This window comes from Pangasianodon hypophthalmus, chromosome 6 (genome assembly GCF_027358585.1).
Source record: "Pangasianodon hypophthalmus isolate fPanHyp1 chromosome 6, fPanHyp1.pri, whole genome shotgun sequence".
Lineage (NCBI taxonomy): Eukaryota > Metazoa > Chordata > Actinopteri > Siluriformes > Pangasiidae > Pangasianodon > Pangasianodon hypophthalmus.
In genome coordinates, this window is record NC_069715.1 from 14,403,081 (window position 1) to 14,424,187 (window position 21,107).

At 38.7% G+C, this 21,107-nt stretch overlaps 2 protein-coding genes across 8 annotated transcripts; one reads left to right on the forward strand and one right to left on the reverse strand.

The window, feature by feature from the left end:
* The first annotated feature begins 496 nt into the window (after positions 1 to 496).
* agk (acylglycerol kinase) lies at positions 497 to 9,181 on the forward strand. Of its 2 annotated transcripts, none has more exons than XM_026926924.3 (15): positions 497 to 791; positions 1,063 to 1,102; positions 1,948 to 2,027; positions 2,138 to 2,213; positions 2,300 to 2,392; positions 2,492 to 2,524; positions 3,640 to 3,734; positions 3,875 to 3,944; positions 4,030 to 4,109; positions 4,212 to 4,269; positions 4,356 to 4,503; positions 4,637 to 4,725; positions 6,646 to 6,716; positions 6,858 to 6,942; positions 8,564 to 9,181. In XM_026926924.3, the coding sequence occupies exons 1-15, from the start codon at positions 682 to 684 to the stop codon at positions 8,693 to 8,695; spliced, it is 1,260 nt and encodes a 419-aa protein (XP_026782725.3). In that variant the 5' UTR covers positions 497 to 681; the 3' UTR covers positions 8,696 to 9,181. The 2 variants fall into 2 exon arrangements, with proteins under 2 accessions (XP_026782725.3, XP_053090799.1); XM_053234824.1 differs by having other exon boundaries at positions 498 to 791; positions 4,637 to 4,734.
* Positions 9,182 to 9,793: 612 nt separating this feature from the next.
* dennd11 (DENN domain containing 11) lies at positions 9,794 to 20,845 on the reverse strand. 6 transcript variants are annotated; one of them, XR_008301902.1, is made up of 11 exons: positions 20,265 to 20,845; positions 18,047 to 18,146; positions 17,754 to 17,912; positions 16,377 to 16,524; positions 15,788 to 15,926; positions 15,367 to 15,498; positions 14,886 to 15,036; positions 14,502 to 14,570; positions 12,366 to 12,557; positions 11,780 to 11,914; positions 9,794 to 11,504 (listed from the first exon to the last, which is right to left on the reverse strand). XR_008301902.1 is itself a non-coding variant. In XM_026927738.3 (10 exons), the coding sequence occupies exons 1-10, from the start codon at positions 20,644 to 20,646 to the stop codon at positions 11,896 to 11,898; spliced, it is 1,491 nt and encodes a 496-aa protein (XP_026783539.1). In that variant the 5' UTR covers positions 20,647 to 20,845; the 3' UTR covers positions 9,794 to 11,895. The 6 variants fall into 6 exon arrangements, 4 of the variants coding, with proteins under 4 accessions (XP_026783539.1, XP_026783538.1, XP_026783540.1 ...); XR_003403523.3 differs by having other exon boundaries at positions 11,780 to 11,918; XM_026927738.3 differs by having other exon boundaries at positions 9,794 to 11,914.
* Between the last annotated feature and the right edge of the window lie 262 nt (positions 20,846 to 21,107).

Here is a 21,107-nt window from a genome sequence, read left to right on the forward strand (position 1 = left end):
TGTCCTAGGAACATTACCAAGAGTAAATAAATGTCTCAGTATCGCTTGTAATTCGTTTTATCCATCATAATTATGAATTATATCCTCAATTAATACTGTAATGTTAATTTTATAGGACCACAAACTTGTACTGTGTTTTATCTTTGGCACATTAAAAAAAAAATAACGTGTGGAATCGACTCCTGGAATCGACTCGCCTGGACTGCAATCAAAATCTGAGTCGACTCCAACAAATCTGGAATCGAACCGTCATGTCTGTTTTCAGCACAGCGCACGTCGGGATTGGTCCGTCCCTGAATTCATACCGACCTACACACCTCTGTTATATCATTTATTATTTATGCTATTATTTTAATTTATACTCCACAAAATAAACCACAAATATATAAGATTATTGAGTTTAAGTTATATATTTATATATATGCCACAGTACAGCAATATTTCTTTGTCAACGTTGTTCTTTTTTTAAGAGGGGAACTATCGTTGCAGTCGAGTTTTCCCTTTTTTGGAGGGGAAAGAAATTGCTGGTACACCGGTCATCATGCTTTCTGAAAAATGTCAAACCCAGTGTAGAAATAACGCTGCCGTTGAGACATATTGAAGGTTTTTGTTTTAACAGTCATTGTCATGCTAATGTTGGATGTTTTCTCTTGTAGCTAGCTAGTGATTTACACAGGAACAATGGCCCGAGTTGTGAAAGTGTTACGGACTCTACGAAATCACTGGAAAAAATCGACTTTTGCTGTATGTGTCCTGTCTTATGGTGGACACTGGTTATACGGAAAGCACTGGTTAGTAGCTCCTTAGTCATGCACTTCATACAAAAATGTCGCCTCCATACTCTTTCTGTGTCATCTATATAAAGAATATTGCATATATAATAGTCAGTGAATGTTGATTATTATCATGGTTTTATGATATTGAAGTTGTATTGGATCTCATGGGATGCAAAACATCTTCACACATCTTTTAAGAATATAGATTTTTTTTTGCATAGTTGAAGCTGTTTTTACTTGAAAACAGTTAACAAACTCTGTTATAAGTCATATTTCATCCCCACAGTGACAATGTACTGCGAAGAGAGGCATGTCAGGAGGCTAGGGTAAGTAATATTAGTAATGCTGAATATGTATATGTATATGCTGTATATACTGTATTCATGCATTCTTCTATCTATCTATTCTATCTTCAGTAACTGCTTTATCCTGGTCAGGGGTGCAGTGGATTACTTGAACACTGGCTGTGGGGCGGATTGGATACCAGTTCATTGCAGGGCACCATGTACACGCTTTCACATCTACAGGCAGTTTAGAGTCACCTGATTACCCACAGGCATGTTTTTGGGATGTGGGAGGAAACCCACGTGAACACGGCGAGAATATGTGAAACTCCACATGGACAATAACCCCAGCTCAGGAGTGAGCCAGGGACCCTGGAGCTATGAGGCGGCAACTGTGACATGTATTTTTGGTTAACTGCCAAGTTATAGAACATACCTGATACGAAAGGAAAATAATATTCCTGCAAGAAAGCAGCTCATGCAGCACAATATATTAAATAGGAAGAACTAAGAATTGGTAAAAAGGGTAATGATCAGGTTCTCTGGTTTCCTCCCAGCTCCCAAAAACCTGCTGGGAAGTGGATAGGTTTCTCTAAAATACCCCTAGATGTGAATGAGTGTGTGAATTTATGTGCCCTGTGATGGACCGGCGATCCATCCACCTCATGCTCACTGTTTCCAGGACAGGCTCCTGATCCACCGCGACCCTGACCAGGATAAATGAATGAATGAATGATTGAAAGATGAATGAATGAATGATTAACAATTTGTCAGTATGTAGGTATTATATGACACACCCCTAACTATAGGTTAGAAATAATGGGAATATTGTAGTGTTGATGTTGCAAAATAGTAAGTAGCAAAGATCTTGATATGGTTTATAACAGAAATTTGGCCAGAAATTAGTTGGACCCCAGGAGTCACTGCAGAAAGCCACAGTAATCCTGAATCCTGCGGCATGCAAAGGGTGAGCGTTTGCTATAATCACTTTTCAGCACACTCTGGAACATTTGCCAGTCAAACTGTACTAATCATGGTGATTGTAGTGCTAAAATTCTTGTGCACATTTTTCCACAGAAAGGCTAACAATCTGTTTGAAAAGAACGCAGCCCCTATTCTACATCTTGCTGGCATTGAGGTTAAAGTTATAAAGGTATTGGACTTTATTGTGTTGTTTTATAGCCTTCAAACATATATATTTTTTTTCAAACTCATGATAATGCCTTGAACTTTCTATAGACAGATTATGAAGGGCAAGCCAAAAAGCTAATGGATCTGATGGAACAGACGGACATGTTGATTGTTGCTGGGGGTGATGGAACCCTGCAGGAGGTAAAACATGTTGGTGTAATTTCCCTGGAAAGATTTTAACATTTTGCTGGCATAAGATCTTGTAGCAGGTAATTATTTCCTGTCTTTTGTTTTGTTCAGGTGATAACTGGCTTGCTGCGCAGACCTGATGAGGTATGTTCTCTGATAAAACTACCCATGTCCAGTAGGAGTAATTTGGGAAATACTCGTTAGAGGGAGCTTGGGCATTATTTTGCAGGCAAAGCATGAAGAGATTCACTATTTGCTATTTACTGTGATTCTCTTTATTAACATGGGCGGATGCACTTCTATATAAAAGCTCTAAATTATATCTGTGCATAGTTGGTGGGACCAATTTTTAATCGTCATACATACAAGATTCTTCAGCATTCATAGTGAGCCTCATTTATCAAGCTGGTTATGAACAAATGGATTCATATTCAAATTATTCAGTGAAAAATTTACACAAGAAATGTGATATTCGTGAAAATATAAGTTGTATAAGAAAATGTTTTGTATAAGAATATAAGAAAATGTTTGTATCCTACAAGAGCCCCCAAGTTGGTGTAATTGGCATGAGTTACTGCAGTTTAATAGTTTATATAATATAACTTATGCTGTCACACGAAGTTAGTGAAAAAGTTGTTAAACCTATGTTTCATATTAATGATTTGAAAGAAAGCAATAAAAAACATCCATAAATTAAGTCAAATAAGACTAGCTATTCAATTAGGACAAATACCGGGACCCTATATAACCCTATAAATCTTACTATAAGATTTATAGCATTTCGTCATCATTTTGTCATTTTTAGCTCTCTGTGAGCTTTGCCTTTTATGGCGTTTTGTGGTTGTGATGTGCTGTGAGCATGCATGGTTCTTTACAGCTGATTGACGTTCACCAACATATGAACATGAATACATAGAAAATCCGCGTTACTTAAACTTGTGTAAATCTGGCAGAAATTTCTGATTTGGTTCGTTCTACGAATACATTTATACACAGCTTTTGTAAACACACTAAATGATTGATAAATGAGGCCATTATGTGTTTATTCCAAATCCGGGCATTATTCTTGTCAAATCCACTGACAATAACATGACATCCTTCTCTCCAGTAAAAATGTCCTAAGGGTATTTTAGTAGGAAAGACAATGAAATTGAATATTTAAAAATTGGTGGATGCTATGGGGTCTTGAGCGTTTACTGGTTTATTTCCCTTTTAATATGTGCTGCTTTTTTTTTTTCTTTCTTTCTTTTTAATCCCAGGAAGCGTTCAGTAAAACTCCCATTGGCTTCATTCCTCTGGGCTCTCAGAACTCCTTGAGCCAAAGTCTGCATATAGTTACTGATGACAAAGTAAAGTAAGCACTCCTGTTAAACTCTCTCTTTGGACTATATTTGTCACTGAGTAATTTATGTAGTATTTAGTTATCTTTTATCTGCTTATCTCTATGGTATGACGTGTATGTCAGGGCAGGATGTAACTGATTGTGAATTTCAGATGCATCACGTCAGCAACGCTGTCTATTCTGAAAGGGGAGACGGTGCCACTGGATGTCCTTCAGATAAAGGTACACTATAATTGCTCTGTTGCTGTGTGGGTAATTTTTGAGCATGATTGATCATTTTGTGGTGTTTATTGCATTATGTTCTCAGAGTGAGAAGGAGCAGCCTGTCTTTGCTCTTTTAAGTTTACGCTGGGGTTCCTTCCGAGATGTTGCGACATCCATTAGCAAGTGAGTGATGCAGCAAAATGGGAAACTATATTAATGCATTTGTTATTTTAAACTCGTATATTTTTATACATTTAAATGAGCTCTTCTCTGCCTGTCTTTAAGATATTGGTATCTTGGACCTTTAAAAACAAGAGCAGCACACTGGTTTAGTACACTAAGGGTGAGTATTGTGTTTTGTGTACATTTATGTTCCAGTTTTTATGAATTTTGAATGTTAAATCAACCAAATTGTCTTCTGTATCTCAGGAATGGCCACAGATGCATCATGCTTCTGTCTCGTACCTGCCTCCCATCCCTCGACCCCCAGACCTGCCCGATGTGAAGCCCGTGAGACCCAGTCTGCTCTATCGCATCTATCGGAGACTTAAAAACTACTGGACGCCTCCTCCAGAAGGTAGAATTGATGTACATCTGTGAAATTTGCCTTTGCTACAGGTTGTAATGGCTGAAGTCTCAGTGCATTTTGTGTGTGTGTGTGTGTGTGTGTGTGTGTGTGTGTGTGTGTGTGTGTGTGTGGGCGGGCTCAGAGCCGCAAGTAGAGGCAGAACCAGAGCGCTGGGAGGATAAGCAGATCTCTACAATGGAGCTCACAATCAGCACACAGAACAGGAATCCGGTGAAAAGAGTAAGTCATCTTAAAGAATAATATTAATTTGTTCAGACGCTTTTTTTTTCTTTTCTTTTTTTTATGAAACAATACATTTTATCCATTTGATGGCAATACCTGTGTGTATATATAGGTGGATATCATAACATAGAGTCAAAACTGAAGCCAAAATGTCTGTGAGGCCCTCTAGTGGCTGACTCGCATGTTAGTTACTGAGACAGATGGCAGTCTTCCATTTTAAGTCATTAAAATCGCAAATTATTTTTTGATTTTTACAAATTTTTAGTTTAGTTGACCCTGATATCTCCCCCAATATTTTTAATTAATGAGCTGATTGACAGTTCTGCATATGGAAGCTGAACTTCATGAACACACACCTATTTTCCGACACACACTTGAAGCTCAGGACAGTGCTGTAGCAAAGCCAGGTCTTGTTCTGCTGTAAACTGTTCTAACAGACCCTCATCAGGGAGTTCTTCTGGCATGTTGCTTATTTTGATGTCAAAGCTAGTTCGTTGTGCTGATATTTTTACTAGCAAACCAACGTGAGTGAGCGCAGAAGTGATGGCAGAATCCAAGGCATCTAACACTAGCGAGATTTCATAATATAATATTTACTGTATGACTTTAGAGAACACTTGAAATATCTTGTTAAGGTTAGCCAGTCACTCTTTTTTAGATGAACTGCAGTTACAGAATGAGTGGAGCATAAAAGAGCACTTCTTTTTATTCAGATGTGTGATTTACTGCAGCTGTCAGAGCTAGGTGAAAATCATAGACAGCAGTGATATATTTTCCCTCAAAAATAGGTTGTGTTGAGTGTAAATGTTTGTTGTTTACCAGTATATTCTCAGTTATACGTTACATTACCTACTTATACTTACTTTACTTTGATTAAAATGATGGAGCTAACAAGTGGGAGCTCAGTCAGTCAGTCATGACTCAAAGCTCGACAGTAAAACAATGGTAAAATTAATATAGCTGCGAACATTATCTGACTGTAATTTAGCATTGTACATATTAATTAGTAATATTAGCCATATTAAGTTGTACATCAGGTAATATCTGCACATCCTCCGGCTCCAAGGTTTCTACTATGCAGACTCCGGCTCCAGTTTCACTCCAATAGTGACTCCCATTTTGACCCAAAAAAGGCTTTGTTTTAGCTGTTTGAGAAATAAAATGTATGAAATTAGAATGTTTCTAAACGTCCTGTTCGCACACCTTTTGCTTTCTTTTTTATATTGTTGTGAAGTGGTCTCATAACATCTTGTATATTTCTCTTAATGACTGATATTAAATCAATTGCTACAGTCCTGTATGTGTGTTAATACTAAATCTTACTTGTATAGGGAAAAAATTGCAATTTTGTCTGAGGTATATAGTTTGACAAAAATATTTGACAGAAAAATATTACAGAGGTGCCAACATCTGTTTTTTTTTTTTAACCTCTTGCTACTGTGATAGAGGAAGCACTTTTTAGCTAAAGAAATGGTCAGACTAAATGCAAATCAATTTCACCCAGCAGAAAAAGCCAATTCACTGAAGGGCAAAGGACACGGGAAGCGAATGACGCACTTGCTCCTGTTACCGGTTCCGTTTTGCTTCGTACCGACTGTAGGTGAATTTTGATCCATAAATTCATGAGCATCAATTCTGTGAACCAACAGAAAACAAGAAGGTGGTGCTGTGGGCTCTGGTCTCTAAAAGCGCAGGGTGGAATGTGCTGTTTATCGTTTATGTCGTCTCAACCAGACATACGCTAGGGTTTTTTTGCAAAAATGCCTGCTCGGATTTTCTTCTTAGCAATGTTGGCATCTCTGCTATTATTTTCTTGTGACTGATAAAAATAGTTGTGGCTAATGGGGTCAGACCTTGCTGTACATTGAGAAAGGCATTGGATCCTCATTGTCTGTCTTCCTCCTGCAGCGGACAGATGATTCCCTGGTGCTCTCTGTGGAGCCAGACACACTTACAGTTGGACAGTTCATCACAGAAGGGTATTTATTTTAATGTAATATTTTAACTTGGGAAAACTAATGAAAACTGCTTTATTTGCTCAGAGCTATTATTCAGGGGATGATGTATTTTGTTGACTGTTACAGTATATGATTTATAATCATTTGTGTGATTGTGTGCAGGATTAAAAAAGCTGAAAACCCATTGGAGTGCACAGAGAAGGCACTTCAGATAGAGGCAAGCGTATGTCGGCTCAGTTTGCCCCAGGTGAGGATTAGTTTTTTGTGAAAAGTGTTAAAAGTATCGGTTATTAGTTCGACAACATACCAAAGTTGATACTGATGAATTCTTGCATCTGGTTGGTCATAAGGTTAATTAATTTTCTTTATACAACAGTTAGTTCTGGTCCACTAATTGGATTGGACGAACAGCAATCCAAGAGTGCCTATATTTAATATAACCACACTGAGATGTTTTACTGTGTATCACTCCACTTGTCTGTGTTCATCACGTAAAATTTAATTTCTAGCAACAGTTCCACTGAAACCGTTACTACAGTAGAGTTAGCGACATCAGCAGCAGAGATGGCAAACAATACATTTTTCATGAATATAACTTCTAACCTAAAATATGAAAGCTTGTCAGATGAAGATAAAATGCACCAAATGCACCTTTATTGGGAATGTACAAATCATTGTGAGCTAGCCAGCTAGCCGAAGGGTTATTAGTGAATGTGGCTTCTTTGGGATCGATCATGGAGCAAAAATAAAGAAACCATTTGGCCATATTATGTCTCATTCATTTCTTATTTATAAAACTGTTGTATAAAAGCAATATCACACTTGCAGTTGTGCGGTAATACTGAATATCAGCACAGCTGTGATTACCTCCAACCTGGTGCCTACGCCTGAATCACTGCCATGCCGATATTCAGTATAACCACACTCTTGCTTGTGTGATGTTGCTTGAGTATACCACAGCGCAGGTCAATGCTCTAATCTGATTGGTCAGAAGGTGTGCATTATTTTCGTGTAACAGCACGGCTGGGACAGTAGTTCTGGCTGTAACATGAACGAGAGGTTAATATTAATGCGCTTGTTCTAATACATTATTGTTTCTATAGTAACAGCTCATCATAAGGGTTTATGCTTTGCTTTCTCACTAACATGACAGGCAGCACTTTTTGAGAGAGAGAGAGAGAGAGACGCTGATGAGAGAATGACTGTTTATCACAGCTATAACATATATGAGAACAAGGACCTTCCACAACATAAAATCTAACTATAAACCTTTAAACATTAAACATTTGTTGGCAAATTACTGTAGTGTAAGCCGAATAACACACTTGAGACCGTGCGACTATACAAAAATAACACATACTGGAAGAACCCATCCCCCACCACCACAGGAGTGTCGTCAGGACAGAGGAGTTTGCATTTTCCACTATTTCTCTGTAACATGGCAAGCATGCTGCTTGTGTTTTTTTTCTTTTCTTTTCCATAAAAGAGAGGCTGGTGAAGAAACGACTGTTTATAGCTGCTATAACATAAGTGATAAGTAACTTTTCACAGGTGTTCCACAACATAAAATGTAACTAGAAACAGAAAAAGTACGTCATTCTTTAATTAATAAAATTATGTAATTGTTGAGAAATTGCTGTGGTATAGGGGGAAAAAAAAAGCTCGTAACATGCTCTTACAGGGGAAAACATAAGATCAGCTTTCATGTAGGGTGCCATCACACCACCCTGTTGTTGATTATTTGCTTATTACTGTATGCCCCATTGTGTTTTATTCCTGACTTATTCCACCATTGCCTGTCTATCAGCAGAGAGCTGCACTGTGCCTTGGGCTAACTCTATTCTATGTTTCTGACGTTTTGGTCACAGGAGGGCGCTGGCTTTTTTGACGTTGACAATGAAGAGTTTGAGGCAATGCCAGTGGAAGTGAAGCTTTTGCCAAGGAAACTGAGGTTCTTTTGCAGCTCCGAACGCAGAGACCAGCTGGCACAGATGAACTGACCAAGATGCTGAAGGTGCTGAAACGCACAGTGTGGAAGGTTCAGAGATCTGCTCTCTAATTTATTGGACTTTTAGCCATGTATCACAAACTTTTTCTGCCTGGGTGCTAATTACACAGCATCAGAGCCATATTATGACAGTATAGTGTCATGTTACTTAAATCTGGATTTGATGGTTGAATGTTTTCAATGGATTCTATGGCTAAAAAAAATGACTAATGTATGTTAGAGAACACAAACGCCTCCAAGCTCAGTTAAAAAAGTGTGCTTCAGTACACATAGCACCAGGAAGCTGTATGTGCAATGTTTGCTTTGCTGGACATGAGTGTGATGGTATGAAGGAAGGAAGAGGACGCAACACCGTTGAGCTTCCTTAACATACAAACCGTGTTGCTTACATGTGGACCAAGGACCAGGCATAAATGAACCATTATTCCAACTGATTATGTAAGAGAAGTTCCATTAAAAAACATAACTACAAACATGACCTGACTCATTTCTGATTATTTCATTAATAATTTAATTGTTAATGATGAATTAATTGTTTATGACTGTCCTCATTGTGTCAGAGAGCAGCCACCCTCAACCAACCTTAACCTTCTCAAATACAAAAATCCCATGTTTCATTTACAAGTTACGTAAGAATGCAACACTACAGCACACAAACAAAACAATGTAAAGGAAAAAAAAAATTTAAACAATTAACTCTGTTTTGCTGCTTAACTATAAGTTGAGCAATGCAAATTTATATAATTATAAACCTCCTATTTGCAGAAGTTATGGATTAAACAGAGCAGGATAAAGTAAGCACAGTTGTAGGCAGGTGTTTACAGTGATCTAGGTAGCTAGTTGTATTAGTCTTGTTCTACTGGAAGCCATTAAGTTTATTACAACCACCATCTGTCATAAACAGAGAGTTTTGAGAATTTCGCTCCAGCTTATGCAGAGGTTGGACAGCTCTTACCAAAATGAAAATTAAATTGAAACTAAAATATGATTTTAGTGCTTACATTTTTATGGTCCTGCACAAACAAGAACTTCATGGCTCCCTGCTTTTTCTTAACCAACTAATTAATTAAGTTCAAGCTTTGAAAACATAAACCATCAGCAAAGAGAGTTTATTTCAAGATGGCAGTAAAAAGAACCACTGGGTTTAGACCAAAAAAAACAAAAAACATGCAGTTACAGTCGGTAGCATGATGGAAAAAATGTTAAACGAGTACAGACATCGGCTAAATGGAGCTGAACATTTCTCCACTGTGTATGCCTTAATGACATTTTAATGCTTAGTCAACACCTATTTGTTTAAGCATTCATACACAGTTGATTCATATGCAGTCATTACTGTATATTTTCTCATCAAGATCACATTAACGCTGCTGTTAATAAAATATTATTTAAGAGGTAAAGAATAGGTAGTACATGAGATATATCAAAAAATTCACATCAGCGATTCCGCCATATTACCGCTATATAACATGTCTAAGAGATTATATATTGTTAATTTAAACTCGGTAGATTTTACCATCAATAGTAAAAGCATATTTGTATCCCAAATATGTATCAATCAACGAGTGCCTGCACTCATTCACAGAAAGAAGACATGATTACTCTTTGCAGTCAACCTTTCAAATAAGAGTTTGGTATGTAGATTGAACACAAATCTGGACTGCTGGATCGAAGACAGTAGGGTTTATTGCCTGCAAAGTTCCACAGGCCCTAAACAACACAATAGACTGTTTGTTACTGAGTTTCTCACCCTTACAGACATAGACAATGTTTGGTGATAAATAGGGGCAAACTTATCACCTATGTACAAGCCATGGATTACAACTAATGTAGTGCGATCTAAATGTAATCTATTAACTGGTGCTGTATGAATAAATTCTTTTAGGGAGCAGCAGCTGACTTTGCCAGTATGGCCATATGATCTAGTTCTGATAAAAACTAATTGAGTCAAATCATTGCAAATACATTTTAAACACAAATCCAAGCTTACACATAAAACGAAGTCTACAGAAGTCATTAAACAATACAGCATTCACTGATAGAATCACATTCATATTTTTCTGTGTGGGGAAAAAAAAAAAAAACATTCAAAAGCATCACAATAACTGGATCAAAATGTGTCATTGTATTACAACTGAGCTTCATATGGTGCAGAAAAAATATACAACTTGCAACCAATACCTAACGTAAGGAATGTGTTAAATTCAGCACAAATACATACATATATATATATATATACCCCTGTCTGTGTCTGTGTCATTAGCATTCACACCTACTGTATCCATATTATAATACAGTAGAATTATTATAGTCATATTAAAGGCAGTCCAAATAAGAGACTGGTCTTTTTACTCTAGAGCAGGGGACACCTGGTGTGTCAAAATACAGTGCATCATTTAAGCCAAGAGCCAAAACACAACATGTAAATTCCATTAATTTTAATTAATTTACTTGGCCAAAACTGATGCCACTGTGAAAACTGATCTAATCCTGGCACATATATCCAGCCATCTTCTGAGGCTACAGGTTGTCCAGCCCTGCTCTAGAAAATACAGTGATTCAGGATCAACAGAATTTGCAGCAAATCCAATGTGGTCCATGAGCATGATTGAAGGTGAACATACAGCAGTTGAGACGCTTGTGTCTTTCATCATGAATTTACATTCCAGACCCGTCATCACTCTGGAGACCAGAATATTTAACCGATGAATTCTTAAAGGATTTATTAGCACTCTTCAAAATATTTAAATTGTTCCTTTTGTCATCGACACTCATCCAGTCATTAGGTACAGGCATAAGGGCTGACAAAATCCAAAAAGCATCAGTGGAGAGGGAGAGAGAGAGAGAGAGAGAGAGAGAGAGAGAGAGAGAGGGAGAGACACCAAAATGGTCAAACTGATGTCCATTTTGTTTTTAGAAAATAAAAACTGAATTTATGTTGAGTAAGCTTAATAAATAGTGCAGGAAATTATGGAAATGTGGTCCAATAAAACAGTTCCAGTCAGGTGCATTATACCGTACATCTGCAAAAACCGTTAATATGGAACAACGTAGTGGATCATTGCCTTTCAGTTACCTTCCTTCATCAGACAAAATACCAGTCCGACACAAGGATGAAAGTGTTTCCATTGCTTTACTTTAAGTCTGTGGGGCTCAGATGAAGCACACTGGAGACCCAGACAGGGCCTTACATCAGGCCTCCAAAACAGCACTGGCTAGAAGAAAAGAGTCACAATTGAGGTCCACAAAACAAGCAGTAATAAAGAGGCACAGAGATCAGTTTTGTCACTTTTCAGGACGTAGGCGCAGTTGGGAAAGAAACCCACAGGTAGCTGTCAAGATACTGAGAAAAAAACACACACACACACACACACACACACACACACGCAAACATACATAAGCAGACAGACGTCAGGGGCGTGAAGGCAGCAGTGTATCAAAGCCTGAAGAGGCAGTATCATTTCACTCCAGCGGTGAGGCCAGGGGTCAGTACTGGCTCCTGAGACACCCGGGCCAAGAAAAAGACAAAGACAAAGAGAGGAAAGCAGGGAGTCAGGCAGTGTGTTCCAGCCTAGCAAGGCTAGCGGATCCAGAGAGAGCATTAGTGATTAGTGAGACATAGATGAAGGGAGAAAGAGAGAGAGAAACCTCTCTAGCCTTACGGGCAGCATGGATTGTCGATAACCAGCATGACATCGATGCCGTAGACCTCCAGCAGATCCACAAGGAAGCCGCGGTCAGCCTGCGGGTCCAAGCCCATAGCACGCACATGCTCGGGAGTCAGGGTGGGATCAGCGCTCCCTGCGACCTCCAGCAGGGTTTGAAAGATGCGGTTGTTCTGCTCCATGAAGAACCTAGCATGGGGGAACACACAGAATATTTATACACTGACTGCTTAAGCACCTGTGGTCAGTTAGCACAGCAGGAAATAAAATTATGCTAATTGGCCTCCACTAGCTTTGATTTACTGTGAGCCATATTATCGTCCTTAAAGTATCCCTACACTGGGAAACTAGATTTTCTTTAATTGTTTTTTAATTGATATACTAATTGATAATTGATAAACATTAGGGCTAAGCAATGAATGGTTTAGAGCTCAAAATTATGATTTGAAAGAGACCAATGTACAGTGAACTAGCACTGTTTACAGTGTAAAAACTGCAGCTACTATCCAGCTAGATGGACCTGGGCTGATCCCAGAGCTGTATATTCAACCTACAGCAGCTTGGCTCGCCCAGTCACACTGAAGTGATTAGGGATACTGTTACTGTAGTCTGCAGCACAGCTGCTGAAGCAGATAATGTAGGGAAAAACACACTTCATATTTCCACTTAATGCAGAATAGCTGCAAGCTGCACCCGTTTAGACCTGACCAACCCAAAAGCAGGCCTGACTGTAAATCTGAGTTGGTAAACATAGTTCCTTCTGTCTAAAGTATGGTTCCTATGTACACAGCCTCCACAACCCTCTTTTTCCTTGAACTATGATGTATTTAGACCGAGTTTATTTTTACATATTTATATATATTTGTATATAACTTGTATTAACAAATGTACAGATTTCAAACTGTAACTTAAGCAGGGATGTGTGGCTTTGCATGCGCCTGTAAATACACAGATACATTACAGATAATTTAACATGATACTTAACAAAATTCTCAATTCAAGAGGTCTATTTTAGAACCAAAAATAAAAGAATAAGAAGATGTTTTATTTGTCCACAATTTCATATTTGACATGGTTGTATGTAAGCTAGCCTGTGGACAGACCAATGTAATAAATTCGTACAATCTTGCCATCTTATATAAATACTCCCTTATAGATAGGAGGAATGCTATTTTCCTTGTTTCAGTGAATTTCATCTATACAGTGTAAAAAAATGACATCTTAGTGATCTGAAAATATCTTGAATATAGTCTGTTTTATTAGAGTATTTTCTATTATAAGATTTCAATAAATTATTTTTATACATTACATTATAATTTGCTAATTTCAAGCGTGAAATAATCTTGTTCTATTGGCAGATAATTTTCCTAATTTGAAACATTTTTTCTATAAAGATGCAAAATTATTTGCCAACAAAATAAGAAAATTTACAACCTGAAATTAATAGTACATTTGTCTAGAAATAGGTTCAACAGTTTCATATTTGGTTTATGGCAATCTTATCATAGGAAATAGTAGATAATTCTGACTATATTCAGGATATTTTCACTTGCTAAGATGTCGTTTTTTTGTGATGTGTTTTAGCTTTTTGTTTTGTTCATTTTTGAAATTTTTCTGTTTATGTATGCATCATAAAAACTGGTTTTCCCAGACTTACTCCCTCAGTAAAGTCTAACAAGAACCAGTTTTTGTTTATTCCATTGAGCATTCACACTCAAGGGAAAAGATAAGGTCTTAGGGAAAAGTGGCAAAGGTGGAGGCCACAGTGGAAGCATGTTGCTTCCAAAATCTCAGACACTGCTCAGCTCCTGTACAACCTCAGGTTGTCAGATATTCTCAGCACTATCTAACTTATTAATGTAAGTATAAATGATTCACATAGACTTTTAAGCATTGGTTTTGCTATGCTCCAGTGTTTCCCTGCCCATTCCTTCGGAACCCCAGGCAGTCTACACTTCTGCTCTGTATTAGCACATGACAAACCTGTAGCAGGTATTCAGTACTCCTGATTGCTTGGTACAGTTTTTTGGGGAGCTCTGAGAGAGCACAAGCATGGACTATCTGGAGCTCCCCAGAACTTAGTTGGGAAACATGAGCTTAGATGATAGCAAGCAATACAAATCTGCTACTCACAGAATAAAGAGGTCTTCCTCACTAGAGGTGCAGTCTCCATCAACCTCCTGGGAATACAGCAACAACTGCCTGCAGAGACATGTTCATGACATCATGACAAGCTGATATGCATTACCTCATTCAAATTATTAAGCATGTCATTACAAATAAGGAGGAAACTGAACTTTGTGGTATGTTTAGTTGCACTGCAGGAGTACGCTATCTTCCTTAAGTAAGGCAGAAACATTAATGTACTTAATTCCAAACCTTCCTGTGGAAGTACTGAATATGTAAATGAATGTGGATTCTTGCAAATTAGAATCTTAAGTCTAGTGCGGCTTGTATTTATGTGACTTGTATTTATACTACAGTGATCAGAAAGCTTTACAGTCTTCTTCTCAGTACCTCTGTTCACTGAGTTTGCGATACTTCTCCCTGTCGGCATTGTTAATTCGCAACAGAGGCTGCAGGCTTTCTCTGTGTGTCTTCACATTCTGGTTGTCAATGTAGACATCATAAAGCTCTTTCTTTTCCTCAAAAATCTTCTCTGTAGTGCCTACACACACAGAACACACACACACACACACACACACACACACACACACACACACATTGAAACCTCACAGAGGCTTGAAAGCACTATTCAATAACTTTCTTGAAAACTTTGTCAGCATGTCAATCACCACAACTTTTGTATGAAAGTAATGTGCTTTTTCAATCATTTTGAGACAGCCTAAGAAAGCTATTTGTTCAACTACCATGAAATAAATTAATAAAGGCAAGCCTTTTCATGACTGAGTCATGCAGCAGTTGTGTAACAGCTCATAATTTCATCATATTTGCTTTAAATGCAAACACCGGCAGCAATTTATAATGAAGTACTCACAAGCCACGTAGGACAATTCCGTCTCCAGAGCTGTGATGTCAGCGACATTGATATAGAAGAAGGGGCGGAGCTCTGGTACAGAGCCACCAATCCCAGGTATGGACACATTAGCAAGGCAGCAACAGCAGTATACTGAAAACCATCAAGAAAGAAGGAGAAGGAACAATGCAAATCACAACCCATTGAAAAGAAACTGACAGGCTCAAAATTGACCAAGAACTGCTATTATAAGTAGTATAAAAGCTTGTACTAACTAATAAGTCTAAATGAATGAAGGTAATGCGTGCCAACGTTATTAAATGGACTTGTTAGAATGCCCCATTCAAACATCTAAGTTCATAAACACACATTCTTATGAGTGTATATTACTGGGTCTTTAGCATATTAACTTCATTTGCATTAAACACTGTTTAATTCTCACCCCGGTAACAGACCACGCCGACAGGTGGAGGAGAAAAGATGAGGATGCGCTTCCTTAACAAGGCAAACTTCCACAACACCATGATCTGCTCTCCAAAGAAACGGATGAACTGAGACATGCAGCCAGCAGGATGTGTAATCTGACAGGAAGTAAACAACAATCTTGAGTCATCTGATACTCAGAATGCCATTTAAACTTACTGAAAAGACAATGGACTATGTGGACGTTGACATTCAGTTGGACTTAAGGATAATAATGTTATGGTCATAGACATGGACAGAGCATCCACATGAAACCACAGACATGGAATCCCGTTCTATCAAAACACGTTTATGTTTAGCAGTGTGAAAGTTACGAGTGGTCCAGTATTTCAGCAAAACAACACACAAAACTTCAAAGTATTAAAAATCTGCATTTTTTTACAGAATAAGCTGACTTCCTGTTTTTGCACTGTAGAAGTACATCAAATCTGAGCCCTCAGCAAAAAGCAGTGCACAGCATAAACAGACTAAAAGCAGATCCAATAAGACAAAAACAGGTAAGAGAAGAATGAAATATTTTAGCAGTGCAGGGTTCCACATGTTCTCACCTTCATCTCTGGATGCATGCAGCGGTTCACCATGGTGCTAGTGGGGCAGACCGTGACCAGACCGTTCCCCCCCGGGGGAAGCACAGCCTTCTTATCCTCGTAAAAAGCCTCCAGTGGTGAGTACTGGCCCGGATACTGCAGCTGGTGCCTGTAGTCAAACACAGGTAGCACTGTCATATAATTCACACAGTTTCCTCAACCTTAAACAAGCATAACATGAACTAAATATGTATCATTCAGAGAATAAGAGGTCAGTGTAGATTCAAGTGTCCTAGAGGACACATTTACAAAAACAAAAGAGCAATGGCATGGCTGTGTGCAGCTCCAGAGTAGAGCACACTGCCTGATTGTTATTAAATAGATTAAATCCAGAAGAGATGCTACAAATAAAATAAGGCTCCATTCAGATTATATATTGGAATTTTTCAGGCTTTCAGACTCTACAGAGCTATGCTAACACAAAAATCTGATCTTTTTAAGCCTTTTAAGTTTAATCCACTTTCACCTGTGGTATTAGACTGGACACTTATCCAATACATGCCATATACATGTAATGATAATTGTAAGGTCAAAGTTTTTTTTTTTTTTTAAAAAACACTTCCTAACCACTAGTCAGATCTCCCCTCAGATCATATGATAGCTAACAGGGAGGATGAAGGCTATTAGGTGCTTCTCTGAGACACGTGTTGCCAGCCAACCACAGCTTTTCGAACCGCTGCATCACAGGACTGCGCAACACACTTCGAAGAAAGCTCTATCTGCCCTCTTTCACATGCGTGATCTCACAGACACCCACAATTGGTTAGTATTGCTGTGATTGATAGGAGAGAGAGAGAGAGAGTATGCCCTCCGTCCTACCCAGAGAATAGGCTGTGCTCTCTTGGACTTCCAGCCAACGGATGACTGTGGCATCGTCTGGATTCGAACTCTCAATCTCCGGACTTTAGAGCAAACACCTTTCTGTTGCATCACTCGGAAGCCCAAAAACTGGTCTTTTTGCCTTCTCTGCCAAGTCATCAGCCGACAAGCCACCAATCAACCATCCAATAACCAAATAAACCAACCAAATCAAAAAGGGAATTAATTTAAAAAATGGAATAAAGCTTATAATATGAAAGAAAAATGACCACCTGTGTCTCAGAGCTTATAATCAATTAGAACACAATAAATATAGCAACAAGAGACAGAAGAGAAAGAGGAAGTGAGGCATCGTAAGTGTCAGTGTGAAGAGAGACTAAGTGAGATGACACACAGAACAAAATATTGCTGAATGCAATAATCAGAAAGACAAGAAACCAAACTTGGTTTAAATATACCCTGATGTCTGAAAACATTATAGCTTTCAGGATTCAAATAGGTGAATCAAAAAGCACTTACTTGACCTGGTTCTCTAGAAAGTGCATGTAGCGGTAGAGCAGTGTGTATGACGGTGACAGGATGCCTACAGACTTCATTCGAGCCCCCCTCTCTAGCTCACTCTCCACCGGCATATTGGCGAAGCATGCCAGCCCAAAGAAAGATCCTTTGCGAAAATATCTAGAAAGAGTCAAAACAAGCATTCTATTGCAGATAGATGTATGGTAAGGTACATCATGCAGAATCAAACTGCACTGTCTCTGTATAGGAAAATATTATATTACTTCACTTCATATCTAAAACTAGATTCTTACATGAAATCATTTGCAATTCGATGAGAACCGCTGGCCATTGACTTGAACTCCACACCTTCCAGGTTTATGTCCTGAGGTAAGCACCACTCCACAATGTTTCCTGTACATCACACAAGTATAAAACCCATGATTACTGACTGCACATTACATAATGGCAGAAGAAGCCTATCTATCTTAAATTATAAAAGAAGTCTATCTCAATATACCATATAGTGTATACAAGTTGCAAGAAATAAACAAGATAGTATATTATAACAGCAGTTCCTAAACTAATAGTCATAAGTCATGACGCCATGTGATTATAAGTGGGGTCATGAGAGAAACTCAACTCATCTTCAACCCAAAAATGTCCTCTGTTGTTATATATTATGGTATTTTATGAGTATTTAACTATGAAGATGAATTTTGTGTGCTTCTACAGGGTGTAGCAAAAGTCTCCATACATATGGGAAATGAACTTTTTTATCAAATGTTTTCCAAAATTTGTCATACTTAGTTTATATTTTATATTTTTTCAGATAGATTTTAAGAATGCGTTTGACAAAAGAAGAACGTATTGAAAACATTCTCATGGCTGGATCTACCTCAGCTAGTTCCTCGACAACAGTTACAGACTCTGACTTAGTGGAATAACAGATGTCAAAAAAACGAACATGAAAATATGCCGAAACATTATTAAATATGGATTTACAAGCATTATATGAGTAATTTGCACATATAGTCAAATCTAGTCCTCTATTATAAATCTGAAATAAAAAATGTAGAGTTGTGCAAGCTTGGGGTCACAGAAAATTCATAATGTCAATTTGAGATTGTTTGTCCAAAAACCTTTTGAATCACTGTTCTATGATTTTATCACTATACAGTGGGATTGTGATATGTGTTGCAATATATTAAAAATATGCTTTGACATGATGGAGAGAAGCAGGTCAGGGTAAAAGTCTACTTTTGGTTAGAAAATGTCATGATTCATCAACAAAATTGGTTGGTCATGATGTTCATCATAATTCAGTAATTTGTGATAGACTCATACAATGTTACATGAACAGCATTGGAGCAGCATGGTGACACAGCAGGAAGCACTGCCGCCTCACAGCTCCAGGGTCCCTGGTTTGATCCTGAGCTCGGGTTACTGTCTGTGTGGAGTTTTGCATGTTCTCCCTGTGTCTGTATGGGCTTTCATCTGGGTTCTCCAGTTTCCTCCCACTTCCCAAAAACATGCAGGTAATTGGGACTGGCTGCTCTGACTGACCCTAGGTGTGAATGAGTGTGTTAATGCGTGTCCGCATGGTACCCTGTGATGGACTAGTGTCCCATTCAGGGTGTGTCCCTGCTTCATGCCCAGTGTTCCCAGTTACCCTAACCAGGATAAAGTGGTTACTGAAAATGAATGAATGGATGAATGAATGAATGATTAATAGAATAACAATAGTCATTTCCAAACAATGTGTAACACAGCCATACTGTACAGTAAAGAAAGCAGAAGTCAGGCAGTGTGTATTAGTCACCAAGATGACTTGGGAAAACTAGCCGTTTTCACTTCACTTTTCTTGTGCAAATTTAAATGACTGTAATATTTAATCAGTGAAAGGTAGGCACACACATCACGCTTATATACAGGGTGTCCCAAAAGTCTTCATTCCCATAGGGGAAATTAACTTTTTAGCTAAATGTCTTCTAAAATTTTTCACACTTAGCTTGTAGTAGATATTTTTTCAGATAGCCTTTAAGAATGCATTTGACAAAAGAAGATCGTATTGAAATCATTCTCATGGCTGGATCGGGAAGCTGTCGCAAGGTTGCAATGGACATGCAATTACTGTACATGCATAACACCAGATGGGTTAATATGAGTTCATCATGAGTGAGAGAGTGTGTGTTTACAAAGAAATGGCAATCATGTAGAGGATGTTTTGTAAATAAAGTTACATTTTGCTAAAAAGTGTTAATTTGCCTTATGTATGGAGACTTTTGGGACACCCTGTGTGTGTGTGTATATATATATATATATATATATATATATATATATACACACACACACACACACACACATATATACACTGTGTGTGTATGTGTGTGTGTGTGTATGTATGTATATTCTGGGTAAGGCCAACATAGCAGACTGTGGATAGAACAAATATTATCTCTAATGAGAATTAAGCCATGAAGCCAGTGAGCTCGTGAAGCGCTCCTGTGCTGTAACACTACTCCTGCTCACCTGATCTCGTGTCAAAGGTCACCACGAACACAGCAACAATCTGATCTTTCTCTTCCCACCCCTGTACTGCGCGGGTTTTGATGGAGGGTCCGGGGAAGGCGCAGTCTCCTTCCTCATCCGTGCCTGAAGCATAAGCATCCCCCTCCGGCCCAGGGCGCGTGCTCCTGCCCCTGCCTTTAACAGCTGTTACACTACCTCCACCTCCCGGGCTCGCGCTCCAGCCGGGATTCGCGCCATTTTTGCTCGGAGGACAGCGGTCTGGCGGGTCTGTGGCCAGGAATCCGCCGCTGTGAGGAGCGGGCATGGCGGGGCTCGGTTCGGCCCGCCCGACCTCCTCTTCCCAGTCGAGCAGCGGAGCTCGGTCCGACTGCTCCACCATCATCGCGTCTTCGCTGCTGAAGAGAGAGAGTCGGGAATAAGCGTCGTCTCGACGGTGCTGACAGACTTAATTGGTTCTATCACGGTAAAACACCCCTCGAATTCTGAAATTAAACATGTCTGCAGCTTGACACGTTCCGAATATGCACGAAGTGAGACGAAGAAACCGGACACGGCCGGGAAACGACACTGTTTTGATGAGGTCACACACTTCCGCTCACGTGATACATTTGCGCTATATAAGGTTGAGGACCGAACGGCTCTCAAACGGATCTCATAGCAAAAACACATACACGGAGGTTGTTATTTGATATTACTTAATTTTCACCATCAACTATATTTTAGAAATTGTTATAGTTTACTGGTATTACATCACCTTAAAATTTCGAATGTTCTATTAGCCTGATATGAAAAAAAAGTCATTGTAGCACAAGCAAGACCTACAGTTGAAATGTCAGTGTGTGC